Source organism: Peromyscus maniculatus, chromosome 3 (assembly GCF_049852395.1).
Source record: "Peromyscus maniculatus bairdii isolate BWxNUB_F1_BW_parent chromosome 3, HU_Pman_BW_mat_3.1, whole genome shotgun sequence".
NCBI lineage: Eukaryota > Metazoa > Chordata > Mammalia > Rodentia > Cricetidae > Peromyscus > Peromyscus maniculatus.
In genome coordinates, this window is record NC_134854.1 from 76,815,759 (window position 1) to 76,839,628 (window position 23,870).

Consider the following 23,870-nt stretch of genomic DNA (forward strand, 5'->3'; position numbering starts at 1 on the left):
CCTCTCGGCTTTTCTCTTTTACCTTGGCTCTGTGTTTCTTATTTTAATAATACGATTGGTTACATCTACAGTGGTGATATGTTGTGTATCCTAACAAAATTTGCATGAAGATCAGAGAACGGAAAAGCCACTAGATTAAACATAGAAGCCAGGCAGTGGTGGCACACACCTTTAATCCTAGCACTCCGGAGGCAGAGAGCTGTCTGATCTCTGTGAGTTCAAAGCCACCCTGGACTTTGACTCAGTCTAGGAGAGAAAACAGAGCCAGATATTGGTGGCACACACCTTTAATCCCAGTACTGGGAAGTACACACTCCTTTAATCCCAGGAAGTGATGACTGGACAGAGAAAATATACAAGGCGTGAGGAGACAGGAACTAAAGGCTTTTCGGCAGAAGCATCCCTTTCAGCTAGAAGCTTTTTGGCTAGGCTCTTTGGGCTGAAGCCTTTCAGCTGAGAGGACCCCTTTTTGCTGAGAACTCAGAGACATTCAAACAGAGGATTCATGGAATTGGAGAGGTGAGACATGGCAGTGGCTTGTTCCTTTGTCTCTGATTTTTCAGCATTTACCACAATATCTGGTACAGGGTTTTTATTATAAGACCTTTAGAAATTTGAGCAACACCAAATCATACCTGGGTAATACATGCTGAAAATCTAAATGTGCTGTAGAATTTCAGAGATGTGTATGTCAAAAGGAAAATACATCTGGATGTGACCGTTTTGTCATGAGAATGCTAATGAGTGTATTCCCCAAATACCTATATTTTGGTGCCAGGTTAGCTCAATTTTAATTCCAACAATGACATAAGATTAGGTTGCTCTTCATTTTATTACAGAAAGCAGAGAATTAAAAACTCAGATTTAAGAAGCTCTAACATAGCCTGCAGGCTGCTTACAGAATGTGTACAACTCAATTGAGCCAGCGAACTCCAAAAAAGAAAAGGCAGATTGAGTGTGCTCTCTGCATCACATCCCCTGCTTATCCAGAGCTAGTGACATACCATTCTTCTACAAGGACAGTTTCTGCTCCTGAGAATTACATGATACCTTCTATGCTGAGATTTTGTGTGCTCAAAGTCCCTTCCAGAGACTGTTACACCTTCATCTTCTCCTTTGGGATGCTCAGCTGTTTTCATAGTAATATTCATCAACCCCCTCGGAGGCTGTTATAGTTTGAATCTGAAATGTCCCCACACACTCATGCTGTGAACTATTATTTCCCGTGTGGTGACACTGATTCAGGAGTCTGTGCAACTTTTAGGATATGGGGCCTTGCTGGGAGCACCAAGGCGTGAATTCTGAAGGTACAACCCAGCCCAGCATCCAGCCTCCCTCTCTGCTCCCTGGCCCCCACTATGTGAACAGCCTCTCTCCACACTCCTGCCGCCATGGACTGAGCCTCTGCTGTGCCTTTCCTGCAGGGAAGGACTGAAACCACCAGCCAAAGCTAATCTTCCTTCCCTCAGCTGTTTCTGGATGGCAGGTCAGAGCAACAGGAAAGTCCCTAGTACAGATGTGTCTGGAGATAAACTGTTTCATTATTTACAGAACCAGATGTTGTCATGAATCTATTAATTTATTGAACTTTCTGTCCTGGGAAGGATTAGATATTCCATCCAGAACCCATTTTTCCCATATCCTAAATCAAGATGTGATTCTCATTTAGGAGAGATAAAATCAAAAGGTCATGCATTTCAGCTTGACTTTTAGTGATAAGAAATACCTTGCAAATATAAAAAGATATGTTTCTTATTTACATGACATCTTTTTAAAAAATCTTTTGTGATTAAAATTCATAACTGTTTATGGAAAGGAGTTTATGAATTGTAAGGTTCCCATCCTCTGTCAAAGATGAATCGATTGATCATATCAAAAGATCTCAGCGGCTGGTCATAGGGCAAAATGTGTCCTCCACCTCGAACAATTACCTTGATGAACAAAGACAAAGAACACAGAGAAGTACATGTTATCAATACATGGACAACATAAACTCAGATTAAACCCTCCACACACACACACACACACACACACACACACACACACACACACACACACACACACACGATGACTCAGATGGAATGAAAAGCTTGGCCTCTCTGACTTCATGTCATGCCTGCCCTTAACCTTTGCATCAAACCCTGTCCAGCTCGGATTCTAGATATCCTGATCATTTAGGAAATGTTTGGGTCAGTACTGTTTAGTAGAGGGTTAAATTGCCTGTGGCCCATTGCAGCAGGTAGGTATTTCTTCTCTTGCTTTCCCAGCAGCACGAGCACCATGGTTTGACTGTCCAACAAGGAGAGAAATGCTTCCTCTTTGGTTCATTGTGAGCCGTGTGGAGGCTTACTGGATTCCTGCATACGGAATACTTAGCACAGGTGCCTGACTATACAATCAATGTTAGTCCTGTAGAGGTCTTGGGTTCACTCTATGTGTCACAAAATGAATAAACATTTATTTGTTGTTAACATTACTTGTCCAATAATGATCTGTATCAAAACCCTGGAGTTGGTATTGGAGAGATGGCTCAGTAGTATGTGGGCAGGCTGTGAAATTATGAAGGATGGCGTGAAGACCCTAGCACAAACATAAGATGCCAGGCCACAGAGTGGAGAAGGAGGACATTGTTCCCTTCTTCTGACAGCTTCATGTGTTCCTGCACACACACACACACACACACACACACACACACACACACACACACACACAAATAAATAAAGTAAATTGATTTTAAAGGAGCCCTAGAGTAAAAACATCTGCTTTAACCTGGTTACCCTGGAACACTTGGTGTTCTGACCATCATAGGAACAATCTTGGTTTAAAAGAGTGGTTTGAGGAGTGCTCAACTTGGATGTGCATAAAAATATTTGCATTTTCCTATTCTGAGGGTCCACGGAGGGTCTTGAGAATCTGCATCACTAGCAATTCTAAAGTGTGACTGGAGTGGTCCATCCAAGGACTACCTGCTGTGATCTGCATCAGTACTTTATCTGTTCTGCAGGGAAGCAGGGGTCTTCTATCGATGCCAAGGTGATACAAGCTCAGTCCAATTCCATCCTCCCTGGGCATCTGTTCTCCTTCTGTCTACTCACATATCCTTGAGCCTGGGTACCCTCCACATCCTCCATCATTCAGTGGTGAGGAGCACAAGGGAGTTATTTAATCACTTTCCTCTGTGATATATCTCACCTTGGTCTATTTGTGAGCTGCCATATGGAATGAGCCAATGACATGGGACCCAGCGTCCTTCACACTGGAAAGATAAGCTTCTATAGGCACAAGATTGTTTCCCATGGCTCCAAGTTCCCAAGCTGATCCACATACAGAGTTTTACCAACATCAACCTCAAAAATAAATTTATGAGTGCTGAAAAATAACACATTCGGTTTTTTTTATAGCTAAGTCTCACGACTCACAAATCAAGGATGCAAGCCACTCAGCAGCTTTCAGAGGTGTGCGACAAAATGTGGCAGGGTTGTGATTACATATGTAAATGTGACAAGATTAATCTCAAGGCTCCCCAGATGGAAATAGCCTCATCCCCAGAAATGATGTATTTTGGGAGCTTCTAAGCTCATGCGTTCCAGATGTTCTGGGGGGTCATAAGTGTGCCATGAATTTTAAAAGGGTTATACAAACACTTAGAGTTTTATTCCAATTTAGTTTTCAGTAAATGATTCGATTCTCCCTGGATCTAGAGGTGTGGATCTAGAAGGAAAGGCTTCCCAGTTGGGACTTTTTTGGCTGCCAGAACACAGGGAAACTCACAATGGCCTTATGGTACAGACATGTGAGAGCTGACTTCTCAGGGGTCTTTGGGGAAAAGATTTGTGGACAGTGGGTGGGCAGGGGTGCATGGATGCTTGACTGTCCTGCCAAGGAGGAATCTGCTCCTGCATGTGCAGGAAACAGCAGGCATGCACGACTTCTATATGCAGCCCCACTCCCTAAGTAGCAGAGTGAGACTGAGGAGGGCTGACTGGACAAGCAACCACAGGACACACACCTGCTGGGATGTGCTGGGGAGAACAGATTAGATTTGGGGTTTATTTTAAATTGCAGTAAAGTACACTTAACATAAAGTTATATCTTTAATCAGTTTAAAGTGTACAACCTAGTCTCATTTAGTGTGTCCTCTGTAATCACTAGGTAGTTGTGGATTATTTTCACTGTCCCAACAGAAACCACAGCTGATACTCTGGCTGCCCAGTCCTCATTTCTCCCAGTCTCTGGCAACCTAAGCAACTCCAGGCCTCTGTAGATCTGCCTAGTCTGGGCAGAATCTAGATGGTTGTAAGTAGGGAATAACATGCTCAAATTTCTACTATTAAAATTACCTAATATCTAATGAGGAATGTTGTGGAACAATCCTTCTGTACACTGTGCAGATGTACTGCTCTTACTGTTAAAAAAAAAAAAAAGAGCTGACTGGCCAATAGCTAGGCAGGTAGAGGTTAGTCAGGACTTTCAGACAAAAAGAGAGCACGGGAAAGAAGGGGGTGGAGTTGCCAGCCAGATGCAGTGGAAGCAGGAGATGAACATGCCTTTGCTGAAAAAGGGTACCACCATGTGGTAGAGCATAGATAAGAAACATGGGATAATTTAAGATGTAAGCATTAGTTAGTAACAAGCCTAAGCTATTGCCCAAGCATTTATAATTAACAACAAGTCTCTGTGTGGTTATTTTGGAGCTAGATGGTGGGACAGAGCCGACTGATGGGACAGAAAACGCTGCCTACAGAGGATGCTTCAGAAGGGAATGATACCAGGACCATCAGCTTAGATGAAGGATGGTGTAGGTTCATAGGGAAGAGTGGGAATGGGAAGGAAGTGGCAGTACCAGAGCTGAACCAATGAAATCAGGGATTGATCAGATACAAAGGCAACTGACAATTGTCCTTCACTGCTGCCTCCACTTAGACTTCTGACCTGAGCAGATTTGCAAGGATGGTAATTATCCAGGACAATGAAAAGGGGACCCATGGTAGATACAAGAGGTAGGATGGGTTGGAGGAGCCCAATGTCCATGACAAACTGATGCACATGAGATACCTACTTGTTAGGCTTTCAAATTTAAACTTAAGTTCTTTTACTGTTTTCATGATACACCCTAGCTGTGAACTCTTGGCTTCTAGCTTCCAGATAGTAACTACAGGTCAAACTAAGATAAATATACCCTCAGGAAAAGACACATTGAAAAGAAAAAGTAACTAAAAATGAGAGTAAAAAAAACTCAGCCCCAGATTGTCAGCAGACACCTCTGACTATGAATGAGGCAAGGACTGCCCAAAAAAACCAGAGCAGAGATCAAGGCAGGGATGCTTCAGCAACACACAGGAGGAACCACCCTTGGGGTTTCCCATTGTAAACCGTCAGACTAGCAATGGCTATTGAACAGAAGGAGAAACCTGGCTTCTGGGTGCCTTAGTGGATCCAAATGTCCGCAACACAGTATCATTCCTATGTTCCTGGAGAAATCCAGCTGGAGCTTTGGTGTAAGTGTTGTCTGTTCTGGATTCAAGAGAAAGCTGACCTTATAGTCTTAGGGGTATGTGGAAAAGCAAAACTCAGTGAAAACCTCCAAAGGGGGAAAAATGGAGGCTTGGCACTGGGAAATGGCAGACTTTCCGTTAGACCCGTGAGTGCCTGCAGACGGAGAAAGAGCTGGAGATGGAAACCCTCAATAACCCCAGCAGCCAGCTCCATTGAAATCCTCTGACCACTGAACCCTCTTTCAGGCATGCTCACACAAGGTTCACATATAAGCATGCGGGTGAACACATACATACAATACATATATACATGTATACACATACATACATATAACAAAACATCTTAATAAAAAGATTTCCATCCATTGCTAACAGAAACTGCAAACTTAACAAATGGCATTATAGTAGTTTATACACAGTAGATGAAAACATATTAGCAACAGAAGTTTATGTTTCTAGGTGAGTCAACAACATCCAGACTGAAGCATGGTGAGCAGCAGTGTAACATTACAACGGAAAGGCCAGGAGTCTCCAAAGCATCAGATTATTCTTGGCTGGACTTTGAGAATAAAAGCTAAGGGACAGGGTGAAGGAAATAGAAACATTTAGAGATACTGGTTGATAACTGTCCAGACTTGATTAAAAAAAAAAAAGCCACCCGTTCTCAGTCTTGGGAAGCTCGACAACCCTAAATAGAGTAACTACAGGGAAAACAACATCTAAGCACACCACAGGATACTGCTGAAACTGCAGACAGGAGCAGGAGAAGCATTCAAGAGTGCCAACGCTCCTGCAGAGGAGCGAGGTTTGGTTCCCAGTACCTACAGCACAGCATAGAGCCGCTTGAAACTCCAGTTCCAGGGGAACTCATTCCCTCTGCTTACATCCTCAGGCACACACAATGGTACACACACCTTCACTCAGGCACACACACACACACACACACACACACACACACGAACGCACACATAAAATAAAACTTATTCTTTTAAATGTTTCACAGGAAAAGAAGGAAGAAAATTAATTACAGAAATGATGAAAACTGAAGATGATGAGAAAGTGTCTTCAAAGTTCTGCAAGAGTCGGTCTAGCACCTCAGTACGCATGGAGACCTCATTGAGACATTTTCAAGGAAATGTGAGACTGAAAAACACTTTGGCCAACAAAGTCTAAAGGTCGTTTATCAGACAGAAGGAAAATGATCCCTAAAATAATGAGCAAAAATAATGAATGTTCTTACCATAATAATGGTAAAAAGTGTCACTTGCACAAAAGTAGTGTAAATTGAGTGAAAATAGTTCCAGGTACCCTTGCGTACTTGGAAAGTTGCAAAATGCCAGTTCACATATATTTCTTAAACTGGGATATCTGGGCATAATTCTTAGGTAAATATTAAGTGGGTAGAGGATAAAAGCATATGTTATTAGCAGATTACAATAGGGAACATGATGACTGAAATAATAGATGGACTAAAAGGATGCAAGGAGAATATAGAAGAGATATCACATGTGAGGCAAAAAACTATGATCACTTATTTAGAAAAAAAAGAATTACGATTCACTCATCAGGAGCGGAAATAGCTATCTTCAATGGTTTTTTAATTCCCATATTAGGGATCTCTCTTGCTCATGGAAACAATCTGAACAAAAGAAAGCAGCTTGATTGTGAGCCCAAAGCTCCATCAGCACTCTCAACTTAACTAACTACCTAGGGGATTTTACCCCTTCCACTTGCCAACGCTATCGACCATCCCTTTCTTTCTCTGCATCCCTTCTGCCCTTCTCCCCACAGGTAGTGCCAAACCCCTTCCTTCCTCGCTCTACACACGAATGACAACCAGGCAAGACCTTACTTGCCGTAGCAGAAGGGCAAGAAACGGTTCTGGCTTTCCCCCTTTTAGGAACTCACTTTACAACACAGTGTTTGGTGCAATTAAACAGTAATTGAAACGTCCCTCCTCGTTTGGCCTTTCTGAATCCAGTTTTTGTATCTGACGTCCACAGGAAGGTAGAAAGCACAATCCGGTTCATTATGTCCCAGTATCTTACTTTAGGATCTACATTTGTCGTTTCTTTTGTGCAAGGGTTGGGGCAGGGAGAGGGCAGAGGCTAAGCAGCCAGTGCCCTCCAGCCGTGGGGATGGCTCAGTATCCTGGATATCATGCACCGTGAGCCAGCCAACCCACTCAGGCTCTACTTCCTGCAAAAAGCTGGATGGAGTGGTTCTCACAGGGCTGGGCTGGGCCTTTCCCACTGAATCAGAAGAGCCCATTAGATACAGAGTCAGTGACATAAGTCAGTCACATGAAATTAGCTGAGGTCGAGGTGTCTGTCACTGCAGATCCCGGCAAACAGTGCAAACGAAAGCCTCTGACATATGGTCCGACAATGGTTCTCTTACATTTTTGTCTTTTCCACACAAACAGGGAACACACTGGCAGGCTTCCTCTTTTCAAGGTAAACTCAAGCGCTGTGGTTTGAATATGAAGTAGTCTCCACTCGTGTGGAAAGTTAGATCCCTGGCCCTCAGCACTACTAGAAGACAAGAAAGCCTTTAGTAGGTCTCAGGGGAAGGAAAGGTCACTGGGCCTGTGGCCTTCTAAGAGGTAGTGGCTTCCTTCCTGTCTTCTTGCTTCCTAGTCACCATGAGGTAAGCGGCTTTGCTTCACTATATACTCTTACCACCGTGTGTTACTGCACCACAGGCCAGAAGGTGACCAAGCGGCTGACCCCATTCAGGGACCATGGACAGTGTGACCAAAATGACCCGGCTCAGCAGTCAAGAGCAATGGCTGCTCTTATAGAGGACCTGGGTTCAATTCCCAGCACCCACATAGCAGCTGATAACTGTGTGCAACTCCAGTTCCAGGGGACCTGACACCCTCACACAGACACATGCAAGCAAACCACCAATGCACATGGAAATAAATAAATTTAAAAAAATGACCTTTGCTCCTTCCCACCAGCTCTTCCACTGTGTTTTTCTCACAGTGACAGAAAGCCACCGCCACACAAAGAAACAGTCATTGAAACATAAATTACAAGGCCCCAAACTTCGATGAAACCTTGCCTCTGGAAATCAGATGGGCCAGATTTCAAATATTTGCAGAAAGATGAGGAGGCCTGCTGCTGGCCTGCCCATACCTGCCCCATGCTTTCTGGTATAACTGGCAATAAGAAGATGCAAGCCTACCCACCAGATCCTGGCTCCTTGCATCTACATCAGAGTATTCAGCCTGCTCCAAAGCTGGCCTGTTAGGGAAACCTCAGACCAGATAGGATATTTGAATTTAACTGTATTATCGACCCCCAGTCTACAGGGATCCCAGAACCCACAATTGTTCCTGGGTCCCAGAGATTTGGGGTAGAGAGCATGCCAAACGTCAAAATGTTCCTGATGACATTTCCTGAAATAAAACATTGACCAATGAGCCCCAAACTGTAAGAGGATGTAGTTCCTTGGTCCTGCTGACAGCATGGCAGTCACTGCTAAGACAACTTCGTGTCATTTTGCCCATAAATAACCAGGCCTACCTCCCTCTCCCTCCGATTTCTCCCCCCTTGTTTGTTTTCTGACTCTGTTTGGCATTCCCATAGTGATTGTTGTGACTGTTGCTTACGCTTTGAATCCAAACAACAAAAAGTTACTGTTTAAAAAACAAACCCGATTCTTTCTTGCTACTGATATTCCATTAATTTTCAAACCCCATTCTCCATGGGTAGATAATTCTTTAAATGTGATATTTCTTAGCATTTATTCACCTCCCATTTAATGAAATGGTTCTCTTTCAAATTTCAATAGATTATTAAAAACCACTCAACAGATAAGAGAAAATTATGTTTTGTTGCCTAGCTGTAATACATCAATAAATAGATCTGCTAGCCAATGTATATTTTAATCATACAATAAATTAGTTCCCAGAGTATTAACTAAGTGCGATTTGGACAGCTTAATTTAGAAGCAGTCTTTGTATGCTGAGCAGTCCTCTCTAATGAAATAGAACCATGTGAGTTAAGAGGCTGCTGGCAAATCCTTAGAGTCAAATTGGGTGTAGCTATTGTTTATTGTTTCCTTTGTTTTCAGGAAGCAAGCTGTGTGGATTTTTTTTTTTTAAGGAAACCGAACAAAAATCAAGAATCCAGTCTTTGAAAGGAGACGATGCTGTGCTCACCCGCAGGATAATGAAGCTTGCAAGTACTTTCATAACTCTGTGTTCCAGAATAGTCTTTGTGGTTGTTTTTTGTTTTTGTTTTTGTTTTCCTTCTTAGGGAAGACAAAAGGGAAATGTTCCATGGCTGAAATAATGCAGTCCTTAGTGGGAAGAGAATTGTTCTGAATTCTCCATTATCTCTGTATGTCTAGTCCATTGCCTGGAAGACGCCCTGCCCTGTCTAAGTGCTCAGAAGCCATCACACTCCTTGGGAAATGTATTAAAATGCACACGTGTAGGAGAGCACAGGTGAGGGAGGGAGAAGCGAGGGAGAGAGGAGATCAGTCCAAGAATGAAATTGAAGCCAGTTTGATTTGAATTCACTGAACATTCATTCGCTCAGTGCCAGGGACTATGGCAAGGGGTGTGCAAACGGAGGCATGATACACTATCTCAGCCTCAAGCAGCTTGGTGTCCATCAGAAACTGACAATCACGATGTCCAATGTAGTACATGCAATAGGGATGTACCTATCAGAGCCACGAAGAAAGAGCGATGCTGAGGGGTAGAATCAAGGAAGGCGTCCCGAAGGGAGCATGGGAACTGAGTTTTAATAAGCAAAGGGGGGATATTTCAGTAGCCAAAGCAGCAAGCACCTTATTGGGTAGGTGTGGGAACATTGGGGGCTTTCTGGGCTCCTGTGGGGAGTGACATGGTATGTTGCTTTGCATCTCAGGGTTCTAACTGGGAAGGGCGGGGGGAGGAGGATTGAGGCCTGAGGGGGTATCTTTGTTAAGCTAGGCAGAGTTTAGACTTCAACCAAGGGAACCAGTAAGAGGCCTTACACAAGGAAAAGACAGGACCAGACTTGCAGTTTGGAAAAGTACGAGACAAGGGTCAACTGATGAGTTAGCATCAGCTAAGGGGCTCCTGAGAAAGGAAAGAATTGAACAATAGAAACTGAAATACAAATACAGTTGCTCTTAAATGGCATCATTTAGAACATCGCTACAAGGCAAAAGCGAGTTTCACTTGGGAATTTTCAGTGTGGGAAAGCCCTTACGGTGTTTTAATGCTCCCCTAAACACTGCACTATTTTTATTGCTTTGTATGAATGCAGTGTTATGCTTTTTAAGTGGTTCTCTGTGGTTTCTATGACGAGCACTAGGGAATGAATCGAATCAGGCCAATGAGCAGGAGACAACAGAGCAGATGTGAGAGACGCCAGCTGAGGACCAGGAGTTGGGGAGCAGACAATGATGGCTCTCCTTCGTTTTCTGGTAAGACTTCTGGTAAGGCAGAATCATGGCAGAGCAAACCAGCTGGATCATGTCTCCTCCCTGTCTGGACGGACAGGTGATGAAAATGAGGATTCTGAGAGAGAAAGAATCACGTTCTCTCTGCTGTTGCCTCAGGCTGGGTTGGAGCTGCAAGGCACCGCTGAAACCTGGTGGTTTGACTCGTTGTCTCTTATTACAGAGCCACTGGCTGGTGGAGTTGAAAGGTGCTGAAGGAACGTATTTCTGATTTTTTTTCCCCCTGAAGTCAGCTATGGCAGGGGATATGTTGAAAGAAACCCACAACTAAAGCACCCTGGAAAGATGGGTATGCCACAGTCGGTACAGTTGGTAGGGGCCAGAAAAGTAGAGAGCAGAAGGCAAGAGCAAGAGAGAACTAACCACGAACACCAAGACCCAGAAAAGATGCGAAGGTCTCCCTCATCTAACAAGCCCAGGTAAGTGAAAGATAACAAGGAAAAAGACACAGTGTTCAATAACCCGACCTCTTAGACCTCAAGGACACAACCCGTGTGGAAGACACACGTATTCTAGTTGTGCTAACACGGGTACAAAGAGTTGTTGGCAAGAACGTTCACGGTGAGATCAACCGTAGACACAAAGTCTCAGGAGGAGCCTAAGGGCCACCAGCGGTGGATGAGTGAATAGTGCAATCGTACTGTGTAGTGAAAAAGAACGGCAACACCAAGCACGTCGGCGTGGGTGAATCTCACCAGTGTAGGCTGGTACAAAGTTATGCCGTCACAAAATACACACTGAGCAGTTCCTTTATGTGAAATTAAGCACAGAAGGAACAAAATGTATATTGATAGAGAAAATATTATATATGTAAAGGATTATTAATACAAATGAGCAAAGGAAGAGAATGATGAACTCAGAACATAAGATGTCATTTCCTCCCAGGGGCAGGCAGTAGGGAGGGGGTAGGGCAGGGAAAGCCAAGATACTGGAATGCTGGATTTCTTAAACTGGCCAGCAAGGATAATGGCATTCACACCTCTGATCCACCTCACCTTCCATAAGCATTATTACTACTGAGTATGCATTCAATATTTAATTTTAAAGGGGAAAAAGAAAAACTGCCTACTGATGCAGCCAGGCTCACAACAAGGAATCTGGAGGAGACCTAATATGCTATCTGATATGCTTTTCTCTTCTCCCAACATAGAGATGATGAGGTCAGGGCCCCTGTCTCAACACGGTGGGTGGGAAGGACACAGAAAAGCTACGGAGCAGAAACCAAAGCTGAAGGTCCCCTGGAGGTCCCCTTGTGTAGCAGCTCCAGGAAGACCGAGCTGCCAGAACCTAAACCCTGGGACTCTGGCCGCTGTGTAACAAAATAAATATTAGGAACAAAAATAAATACTGAGATCTCCACACTGGACAGCCCAGGCTGAGGAAGCTTGCTTTCTTGTTTCAAAGCTTGCTTGCCGCTTGCTACAGCTAAGCTCCTACATTTCCCTCCTTTGTTTCCATATGTTAGGAATTTGGTACAAATGAAAAGAAAATTAAAGACTGGCTGCTCTTCACTTAGTGTCAGCAGGGATGTTTCAGACCATTGTTGAGCTAGAAGGGACTCGAGGCTTTGGAAATAATTCAGTGCTGGAGCCAGGCATGGTGGTGCACATCTGTAACCGCAGCACTGGTGAGGCAAGAGGAATGTAAGTCAGAGGCCAGTGTGGGCTGCGCCGTGAGTCCCTATCTCCAAACAAACAACTAAAAGGGACGGGAAAAGAAAGAACGTTTTGCTCAATTTAGACAACGTGAATGGCAGGCATCACCTCAGCTGTCCCTCCTTCTAACACAAAGCTAGATGCTCTCCCTGTCACAGAGAAGCAATAACCAGACACAGCTCTAAGTCAACCTGATAAACATTACTGAAGGAATTTAATCATTTGAACTTTTAACAGGATATCAGTAAGCGACCCCATGAAGATGAGAAGAGCTTCCTGGCCTAGGAAAACAGATGAATGCAGAAGAGGCTGGTACGAAGAGGAAGGGCCAATTACCACATGCCCACCAGGTGTTGAGTAATCAGTGAACATTAGTTCCGTCATCATGGCACCTAATCGTCCCGTGAATTTTTCCTTTTCTTTTTAAAACGAAATCATTTTAAATGTATAAATGTATACTCAATAGTAATAACACTTCTGTAAGGGAAAACAGATCAGAGATGAACACCGTTACCCTTGCCAGCAAGTTTAAGAAATCGAATGTGTCACAGGTGAGGACCCACTTGGACAGGCTAAGTAACTTGCCTGAAGTCACGCTGCTAGGGAGTAGAGCAGGAACCTAACCAGGCATAGCATGGTTTGGATAGGAAGCATCCCTCAGAAGTTCATGTGTTGAAGGCTTTTCCCGGGGGAGGGGGTGGTATGGATCAAATCTTTGGAGATGTGATGGGTCATCGGGACTCAGATCTAAACGAAAGATTCAGCTACTGAGGAGTTAGACATTTGATGACAAGATTGGGAGGATGGTTCGAGTGGGAGGAAGCAGGGGCGTGGATCGCAGCCATGTCCCGTGCCCTCTGAGTCTACGCTCCCCAGTGCTCTGCTCTACAGTGTACGCCCTCTTTTACCTCTCTGCCTAACCACAGGCCCACAGTGACAGGGTCAAGTGACCAGGGCCCCAAACCTCAGAAACAGAGAACCGAACTGCTGCCCCTCTCCTCAGTTCCTCTCAGATATTTGTTATGAGAAACATGAACCCATTGCATCTGTCCTCTTAACCCCGCCCCCCTACAGTGTTAGCAGAATATGCAGATAACAGGGAAAGCAGGCAGGATCACTAGGGAAATAATTTACTTGATAGTTTAGCTCACAACTTCTCAGCCTTGGGTCACCAAAGCTAGGCTGTGATTTGGGTTTGGGAGACTCTATACATTATTTCAATAATTCAAAATAAATTGAATACATGGGTCCCTAATCTTTTGTGTGGGGGTGTCATAGGTCCCTCTGTTTATCTGATATAGCCATAATGTTTTAAGACGGGGTGAGGGTGGGCTTTATGTCTGCAGGGAATAGATTTTAGGACTTCCTAGGGAAAGCCAAATCTATGGATGCTCAACTCCCTTGATATGAAAGTGTGGTTATGGCTAATATTAAGCACACACTTCTGAACACGCTAAATCATTTGTAAATTAGTTAAAACGCTGTCATTTCTTACGTTTTTCATTTCTGTGACCAGATACTTGACAAGAAGAAACTTAGGGGAAGAAAGATTTATCTAGGCTCACACGTTCATGGATGGTAAGTCATGGCAGTACTTGCTCCCTCTCCTGGCAGCCTGAACTTGCCCTAATTACATCTCCTCAAAGCAGGAAGCAGGGGGTGGATCTGGCCATAAACCCTCAGGGTCACCTAGCAACCTTCTAAAACAGCACCACCATCCGCCAGGGTCCTGGATTGTAGAGCATGTTCTTCAGAATCACAACATTCCCTCCAGACTGAAACAGGAGGAAAGGGCAGACTCAGCTGCCAAAACCCAGCCTCAAAGACTGAATATTCTTGCCCAGCAATACAAAAAGGAATAAACATCCCGACTGTGGAGCTCCCTGCAAGATGCACAAAGAGCAGCAGCAGGGTACTGTTTGGAAGCTGGTATCCATGTCGCGATGGGATTTCTGGGCATGCAGACGCTTTCCGGTCATTCCTGCTCCCAGGAAATCATGCCTCTCCCACATTCCTATTAGGAACCTCAACAAAAATACTTGTTTCACCAAATGGGTCATTGGCTTAATTATCACATTGGTCTGTAGTGGACTCCTGTTCTAGGGTAAGTGTGTGTGTGTGTGTGTGTGTGTGTGTGTGTGTGTGTGTGTGTTGTATCTTCCCAGGAAAAGGCAACATGTTTAAAACATAAACCTATGGGGGCCACTTCAAAGCCAAACTATTATAAACACCAATACAAAAATGAATGATACATAAATCATTGTACTATATTATATTGAATAGGAAAAAATTGTCTACATGTTCTATGCAGATGTATCTATCATAACCACATTTTGATCTATGTTGAATTCACAGACACAAAACCCATGGACACAGAAACCTAACTGTATAAACACACACACACACACACACACACACACACACACACACACCATATTTATAGATCACAAATGAAACTATTAAATAGACATAATCAATATAGTAAAATGTAAATTTACAATAAGTGTATGTGTGTATACATATTCTATTAATTTAATCCCAAATCAATAGTTTCAGTAAGTCTGTAACTTAAACTAATGATGAGCACCAAAGTCATTTCCAGTACCAACTTCAGCATCTGTGAGAGTGAATCTGGTATGAAAATGGCTTCTCCTTTCTGGTGAGGCAGCCAAAGGCACCACCAGTGCCACTGTGATTTTTTTTTTTTGCCTACATTTAAAACAAAAGGAAATGCCGAATTTCATAATTCATAATGGAAGGAAATACTATTTCAACAAAAGGTTAGTAAAAATAAGGATGTGATTTTTTTTCCCCTAAGTTCAATGACATCTTGAATCCTAACCTTAAAGACTCTAGTCCTAGACTAAGAAGCTTAATTGAATAACTGAATGGAAATATTAAATTTATTCATAAAAAGACTACACATACTAAAACAATAGACTTTCCCCCCAACCCCCTGCCTTTGGCATAGAAATCTATCAACCCCTTATAGTATTTGATCAACAATGAATAGAAACAAATTCTCTGTGGCCAGTGACCAGTGCTTTTGTTAAGAACCAACACTCTGGACGGTATTTAAAGCAGACACTGCCCAAAATAATCCCTTCTCTGTCAGAGAAGGACAGATGCATCACTATCTAAGATCATTCACATCAAAACCACATCAGCACAGCACAGAACACAACTGCTAGCTTTTGAGAAAGGAAGCTGATGCTCTGAATAAATAAAAGCGTTTTTCTGCAAATCCAAATCGCCAACAGTCTCCCAGTGATTTGAGAGAACAAGGCCTACTTATAACCAACAAGGACTGGCAAGAACAGAAGGTGAAATTTTAGCTTAAGTTTTTGGCTGAAGATTTCAGCGAGTCAAGGCTGTAGTAGTAGACTCTACTGAGGGGACGAGCCATCTCCAAGTGTGGTGCTCCTGATCAATTGCTGATTTTTTAGGGGTAGAGCCGTGCTCTCTGATTTCTGACTAGAAAGCTAGTCAGTAAAATAAGTTAGAATTTAGCAATGCCCTTGTGAATCAGAGGACATTTGTACACACACGAGCCACATGCAGCTTCTGCATGATGAAGGCCACAGTAGTGCCAACAGGAACAAAAGACAGCATAGTTTCTACTTTCCAACTGTTTGCTATCCTTTGCCCCAAGAAGAATACGACCTTTCTCTGGGGTTTTCTTGACAAAGACAACATAGTAGAAGAAAGTATTGTGACTTTTGAATGCAGACCTTAAAAGGAAACGTGTGAGTCTCAATCTGACAGAGCTGCTGCCATGTTGTAATGAGGTCCAGGCTGGCATACTACCTACATGGCCCGAGAGAAAGAGAGAGAGAGAGAGAGAGAGAGAGAGAGAGAGAGAGAGAGAGAGAGAGAGAGAGAGAGAAAGCCCCAAAGAAGGGACCATGCTGACATCCCAACTTTAGCCAAGCTCCAGCTGGATACAGCTGTTTGTGTATGTGTGTGTGTGACCTCAGCCTATCCTGCCTGAATCAGAACATCCAACCAAGTCCAGTCTGTCCACTTGCTTGTGAGAAATAATAAATTGTGGCCTTACAGCACTGAGTTTTAGAAGCATTTGTTATTACACAGTAAATAACAAAAAAAAAAAAAAGAAAAGAAAAGAGAAAAATGTTTTCTGATAAGTCTTAGCCAGTTTTTTTTGTCCCACGAGACCAGGGTTCCTAATTTACAATCTAAGAAGTGAAAACCAAGGTCCAATCCACCTTTCTTCGTGTCATAAGTTAACTTTTATTAGCATCCAGAAAAGAGTTCATTATTATGAATGTGGTATTGTGTTCCCTGAAATATTGTGCATACTAATAAACTTATCTGGGGTCAGAGACAGAACAGCCACAATATTAAACATGAGGATAGGCAGTGGTAGCACACTGCCTTTAATCCTAGCATTCCAGAGGCAGAAATCCATCTGTTCAAGGATACAGCCAAGCATGGTGACTCACTCCTTTAATCCCAGAAAGTGAGCCTTTAATCCCAGGGAGTGAGGCAGAAAGCAGAAAGGTATATAAGGCATGAAGACCAGAAACTAGAAGCATTTGGCCTGGTTAAGCATTTGGCTGGTTAAGCATTTGGCTGATTAAGCTTTCAGGCTTCTAGCAGCACAGTTCAGCTGAGACCCATTGGGATGAGGACACAGAAACTTCCAGTCTGAGGAAACAGGATCAGCTGGGAAGTTGGCCAGGTGAGGTTAGCTGTGGCTTGTTCTGTCTGATCTTTCAGTGTTCACCCCAATACCTGGCTCAGGATTGATTTTATTAATAAGAACTTTTAAGATTCACGCTACAATTATGACCTTCATATATATATATAAATTGTACCTTGCTCATGTGAATGCCCCACCCTACTAATCCATCTTTATATGGCAGACATTGATGAGGATGTGGAGCAAGAGGAACATCCTCCACTGTTGGTGGAAGTGCAAACTTGTACGGCCACTTTGGAAATCAGTGTGGTGGTTTCTCAGAAAACTGGGAATCAACCTACCTCAAGACCCAATGATAACGCTATTGGGCATATCCCCAAGGAATGCTCAATTGTACCACAAGGACACATGCTCAACTATGTTCATAGCAGCATTATTTATAATAGCCAGAACCTGGAAACAACCTAGATGCCCCTCAACTGAAGAATAGATAAAGAAAATGTGGTACATACATACAGTAGAGTACTACTCAGCAGAGAAAAACAATGACATCATGAAATTTTCAGGCAAATGGATAGAATTAGAAAATATCCTGAGTGAGGTAACCCAGGCTCAGAAGGACAAACATGGTATGTACTCGCTCATAAGTGGATACTAGATGTGAAGCAAAGGATAACCAGACTACAACTCACAGCTCCAGAGACGCTAGCTAACAAGGAGAACCCCAAGAGGGATACATGGAATGCTCTGGAAAGGGGAAGTAGATGAGCTCTCCATGAGTAAACTGAGGGTGAGAAGGGGGAATGGAGGGTAGGGGATGGGGATGAGAACATGAGGGAATGGAATGGTTGAGCTGGAACAGGGACAGAGTGGGAGAACAAGGAAAGAGACACAATAATAGAGGGAGACATCATGGGGATTGGGAGGAAAAAGGTGCTAGGGAAGTTCCCAGGAATCCGCAAGGATGACCCCAGCTTAGACAACTAGCAATAGTGGAGAGGGTGCCTGAACTGGTCTACTCCGGTAATCAGATTAGTGAATACCCTGTCATCATAGAGCCTTCATCCAGTAACTGATGGAAGCAGATGCAGAGATCCACAGCCAAGTTCCAGGCAGAGCTCCAGGAGTCCAGTGAAAGAAAGAGAGAGAAAAGGGATTCTATGAGCAAGGGGCATCAAGATCATGATGGGGAAATGTACAGAGACAACCAATCCAAACTAGTGGGAACTCATGAACTGTGGACCAATAACCATGAGACTGGACTAGGTCCTCTGCATAGACAAAACAATTGTATTGCTTGACCTGCTTAAGGGTCTCCCTGGCAATGGGATCAGGATCCATCCCTGGTACATGAGTGGGGTTTTTGGAGCCCAGTGCCTACGGTGGGACACCTTAAACAGCCTTGGTGTAGAAGGAGGAGCTTGGACCTGCCTCAACTGAATATACCAGCCTCTGCTGACTCCTCATGGGAGGCCTTGCCTTGGAGGAGGTGGGAATGGAGGGTGGGTTAGGGGGAAAAGGTTGGGAGGTGGGAGGAGGGAGGAGAAGGGGGTCTGTGGTTATGTAAAATGAATAGAAAATTTCTTAATAATAAAAAATAAAAATAAAATGAAATAAATCGTTAAAAAGAAGACAAAATGTGTACTGAGAGCTTGGACAGATTGTATATCACACAAACCAAGGAAGACAGTTTCCCATGTGGTCTTACACAAACTACCAGCTCCCACCGTCTTGTCCTACAAGACAAGAATATCAGCCATGGGTATTATTTGGCAGCAGCTGGGCTAAGTACGGTGACACTTCTGTCAAGGGATACAGCTAGTGGAAGTCTCCATCTGGCAGTCTTCCCACCACCTGAACCTTCCTCAAGGTGACGCCTAACTATGGCCTGCCCACATGTGAATGTCTCCGAGCCTTCCTCAAGATGACACCTAACTATGGCCTGCCCACATGTGATGACTCCGAGCCTTCCTCAGATGATGCTCACTATGGCCTGCTCACATGTGATGACTCCGAGCCTTCCTCAGATGATGCTCACTATGGCTTGCCCACATGTGATGACTCCAAGCCTTCCTCGGATGATGCTCACTATGGCCTGCTCACATATGATGGCTGAGTGGCTGGAATATTTTGACCTGTGAGGAACATCCTAATGAAAATCCTCTCTCCAGAGTTCCCTTCTGCCTTGTCTAGCCTGCATCTTATTTTCATCTTGCCCTTTTCAGCCTACTTTCTCATTCCCACCACCATTGGCTCCTATACGTCATCCCTAACGTCCCTAACAGCTGCTTTTGGAGACCCTAACTGAAACATCCCTGATGTTCTGGAAGGAGGTAAGTGTAGTAGACTGACATGTTCTTGTTTCTGCCCATGATTGCATCAACAAACCACCGAACTGCCCCAGGTCTGGAAAATGGAGACATAGACCCCTAGAGTCAGGGCACACCTCTCTACAGAAGGCAACGGAGCTGGGGGAGGGGGTGAGGATAAAGATCTTTTTTAAACAAATGCTGCAACAAAGCCAAGACACATTTCTGAGCATTAATCTGCATTTGGTGATGTAGGTATAGGTGTATTTGGTCTGAATGTTTGTCTTTGTTCAATGTTTTTAATGAACGTCTCATCTTCTCTCAGTTAGTCAAATGTTAAGGTTGCATATACTGCTCTTTGCCTCCTATCATGTCAACACAAGCAAGGGCTTGCTGAAGACCTTTCTGGAGTCAACTGTCCCTAACGAGCTCCCATATTATTTAAAACTGTAAAAAAAGAAATCAATACATTTTCAACAGGTAAATACAGATATGGGGCTTTGTTATTCCCTGAGTGGACTCTCCTTGGACACATTCACATCCTCATCTGACTTTCCTCTTCATTGAGAGACCATTCAGTGGTCATCATCTCCTACTTTTTTGAGTTATGTGTGCTCACAAAAAACAAACTAAGGTTAAAGTTAGTTTTAAAAGAGTGCAGCTGGAGAGATATGGTAGCTATTACTTTGTCTGCATGTTCTGCTTTTTCCCTCCTCCTCCTCCTCCTCCTAAGAGTGCACTTGCCTTTAGGGAACAAAGTCGTCTGTATGGTCTGGATGTACTGCCAAGTACTACAGCCACCGCCACTGTGTACGCATCCATGGGCAGGCATGTAGTCTCGAGCCTGCTGACCAGCGTATGCCATCCCACTCTGCCTCACTGTCCCTGAAGCGTTTAAGCGCACTGTGGTGCAGTGGGAAGATCTAGATGTGCTGTCTAATGTTACCTACTAGGAAGAGTCTTTAGAGCATTGAGCACGTTTCTCAGGTGATGCTTCTGCCTCCCCATTTACAAATTAGTAAGTATATTACCACAGATTACAGAGTAATGACAAGATTCCATAGACTCAAGGATAGAGGTGTACATGGCAGACTACATCCCAAGGGGTTTTGCCAATGCAGGAACCTTGTCAACCGTCCTTGGTATCTCCCTTGGTCCTTGCCACATCCCTACAGAGTAACTGTTCTTACTCTGAGTTTGCAGAACAGGCAGTAAGTGGCCAAACTGAGTTCAAATCAGTTCAAATTAATCTAATTTTAGTCTACCTTGTGCTCACTAACCACATGACCCCCAACATGACCCCTCTCTGGAAGAGTCAAGCTCTGAGTCCTTGTGCTCCTTCCCTCCTTGCCAAAGCTCAGGGCATGTTGGAGAAGCCCCCCAAGACTATGGCAGACCGTATGTCTGAGCGCTCAGTGGGGTAAACATCCCCTGGAGTCAGGCGTAAGCTTAGCCAGGGCTGTACTGCAGGGGTTGGAGGGTCTTAGGACAGCTGAGCTGGCAGGGAAGGGGCACTAGCATGCCTCCTCTAAACATCACGAGCTTTTAAGGTGACATGAATACATGGTGAGAAACATCTCTCCAGGGTATCTGTCCTTACAGCTTGGCTATCAAAGCTTACTTCTCCATCTCTACTTCGAGCTGAGAATCAAGCATCAAGCAGGCAATTTCATGGAAGAGTTGAAGCATGTTTGCACAGTAAAGCTCCTAACAGGACATTGTTCCTAGGGCCTCCCTGGCCTAAATTCATCCGATTACTGCCATGTTAAAGTTCTCTTGCACCTGTAAATATGTCCTTAAAATCTTTTAGTGATCCCTAGCAAACAGAACATATGTCCTTGAACCCACCACTAGGTCCCCATGGCCCCCTTCTAGTCCTTTCCCAGCTCTCCTCCAAGCTCCAGACCATGAACCAATGTGCTCTGCCCACTTCAGCTCTCCTATCAACTCCCCACCCACATTCTCTCTGGTTACTCCGCCACTTCCAACATTTGTTATTTTATTACTATCACAGGTTCCTAGTTACAACTCTTCTTAACACTGGATTATTGTATATACTAGTAAACTAATTTAGTAAAATATCAGCCTTAGATAACCTGCACTGTTATGGATTCTTGTATATTGATGCAAATGTAAATTATTTTTATATTCCTATTTAAGATAATCTCTACATTGATATAAATACAAAACTACATTTGTTGTATTATATATATGTATATATACATATATATATATCTAGTCCTATTTGAAATACCTTGTATATTGATACAAATGCAAAAATTATATTTATCACACTGAATATTTGTTCTACCTCTGTTTAGGATATTTTGTATATTGATACATATTAAGGAATTGCTGTCATATTGCATATTGCACTATACATTTCTACCTCTGTTTAAGATATTTTGTGTATTGTAACAATTTTGAGGTCATTGTCCTTTTACTGTACACCTGTTCACAGACTGTTTGCCTTGTTTATATGAATCCTCAGTCCTTAGGCTATTTAGGTAGAAAAGACTTACAGATTATAGTCACCCATGCTTGTCATTTCTATAGTTATATTAGTTAGGTTATCCAGATTTACAGATACATAGGTCAGATGGATAGGTAATCTTCAAACACTTCATAGGCCTAGAGAACATGGCATTTAAATGTTTTGATAACTTAGAATTCTGTTGACATGGACACAATTGCTCCTGGCAGCACTGATCTGATCCCGAGAGAACATTGGGCTTCTAAGACACTTCATTTGGAAGTTTATCTTCTTGGTGCAAATGGCCTGCTGGGCAAAGAACTGTTCTTGCCTTGACTGCTGACAGTACTAATGCTGTCCTTTCCATCCAAGCAGGACACAAGGAAAAGTGACTACTGAACTCTGCCAAGACAGAGTAAGATGGTCTTTCAAAATTCCTGCTTCTGGAAATGGTCTGTCAGATACTCTAGGCCTGTGGCCATATTGGATGCCCCAATGATGCTGAGAAACTTTAGGTGACTGTCCAGGCTGCCAGCTGTCTCTGTCTACTCTTGCAAGATTCCTGAAAGTTGATCCCATGCAGTTCCTGTTTCCTCAGGTATTATTACATTCCTTCTCAGGTCTTTGATGGGGTTGAAGACTAATAGTTACAGTTCTAACCTTCTCGTATCTTAGCTAGAACATATTAAGTATTAGATTTAGATTCTTCAGGATAGGTCAGCTTTTGGAATAATCTCTGTAACAGGCCATTTATCTATGTTCTGGACATCTCTGGATTTTAGTATGTGTCTCTTGTTTGATGCTGTTCTTGTTGGTTGTAGTTCCATTTTGTTTAGGTCATTACCCTTTATTTCTCCTGGACAATATTTGCTGATCATTCTTATTGAATATAGTTTTGTGTTAGGTTAGAACTTTCTTATTTAGACAAAAAAAGGGAGATGCAGTGGGTAGCTGTTCTAGCTATACCTTGAAGCACTGCCCCTAGTGAGGTAGCAGGTAACTGTTACACCTGTCAATGACCTTGAAGTACATGCCCAGGGTGCATGGTCACTCAGGACCCTTAAGCTGAGATGCACATACACGGTTCTTCTCTCCCTATGGTTTTGGATGCTGGAGACAGACCAGGCAAAAGAACAGCGTGGGACTGTGCCTCAGCCTTCTAGGACCCTGCAATAATTCCTCTGTTCTGTATAGTGAGTTTTCTTTCTCTAATAAATTCCTTTTTCCTTTAAGGAGACTCTGTGGGTTGCTAGCAATATCTGGACCCATTACACTATGATTCCATCTTGACAGTAGCAGGCATGAGGTAAGAAAACATGAGGTAAGAAGCCAGGACTCTTGGAATCCCATTTCAGCATTGATAAGAAATGAGGATAATGAGTGAGAAAGAGACTGTGGTAGTTTTAATGAGAACGCCTCTCATGTATCTGAACACCTGGTCCCCAGATGGTGGCACTGTCTGGGGAGGTGCAGGCTTGCTGGAAGAAGTATGTCAGTGGGGACAGGCTTTGAGATTAAAAGCCTTGTACCATTTCCAATTCACTCTCTCTGCTCATTACTTCATTTGAGGATGTGAGCGAGCTCTCAACTACCTGCTACCCACCATCATGCTGGCTAATGCAATTTCTGTTCATTATAAAATAAAACTTGGGGACAAATATTAAAGATGAAACCTGAGATAATTTCAAGTGACCATGACACAAACTGCCATCCTTCACTTCCCAGCTCAGCTCGAAAAGCCCAGGCAACCTTCTGGCCCAGCCTCTTCTTCCCTGGGGTGTCTCTTTCCCAAATCTGTCAGGGAACTCC

The 23,870-nt window shown here is 43.4% G+C and overlaps 1 protein-coding gene across 4 annotated transcripts in view; it reads right to left on the reverse strand.

Annotated features, from left to right (window-relative positions):
* Nucleotides 1–1,560: 1,560 nt before the first annotated feature.
* The window catches only part of Cpvl (carboxypeptidase vitellogenic like), a 105,854-nt gene continuing 83,544 nt past the window's right edge, over nucleotides 1,561–23,870 (reverse strand). For all 4 annotated transcript variants that reach the window (XM_015985776.3, XM_042273348.2, XM_042273347.2 and 1 more), the window contains one exon: nucleotides 1,561–1,931. In XM_015985776.3, coding sequence (XP_015841262.2) covers nucleotides 1,821–1,931 — 111 coding nt within the window. In that variant the 3' untranslated portion in view covers nucleotides 1,561–1,820. The remainder of the gene's footprint in view (nucleotides 1,932–23,870) is intronic.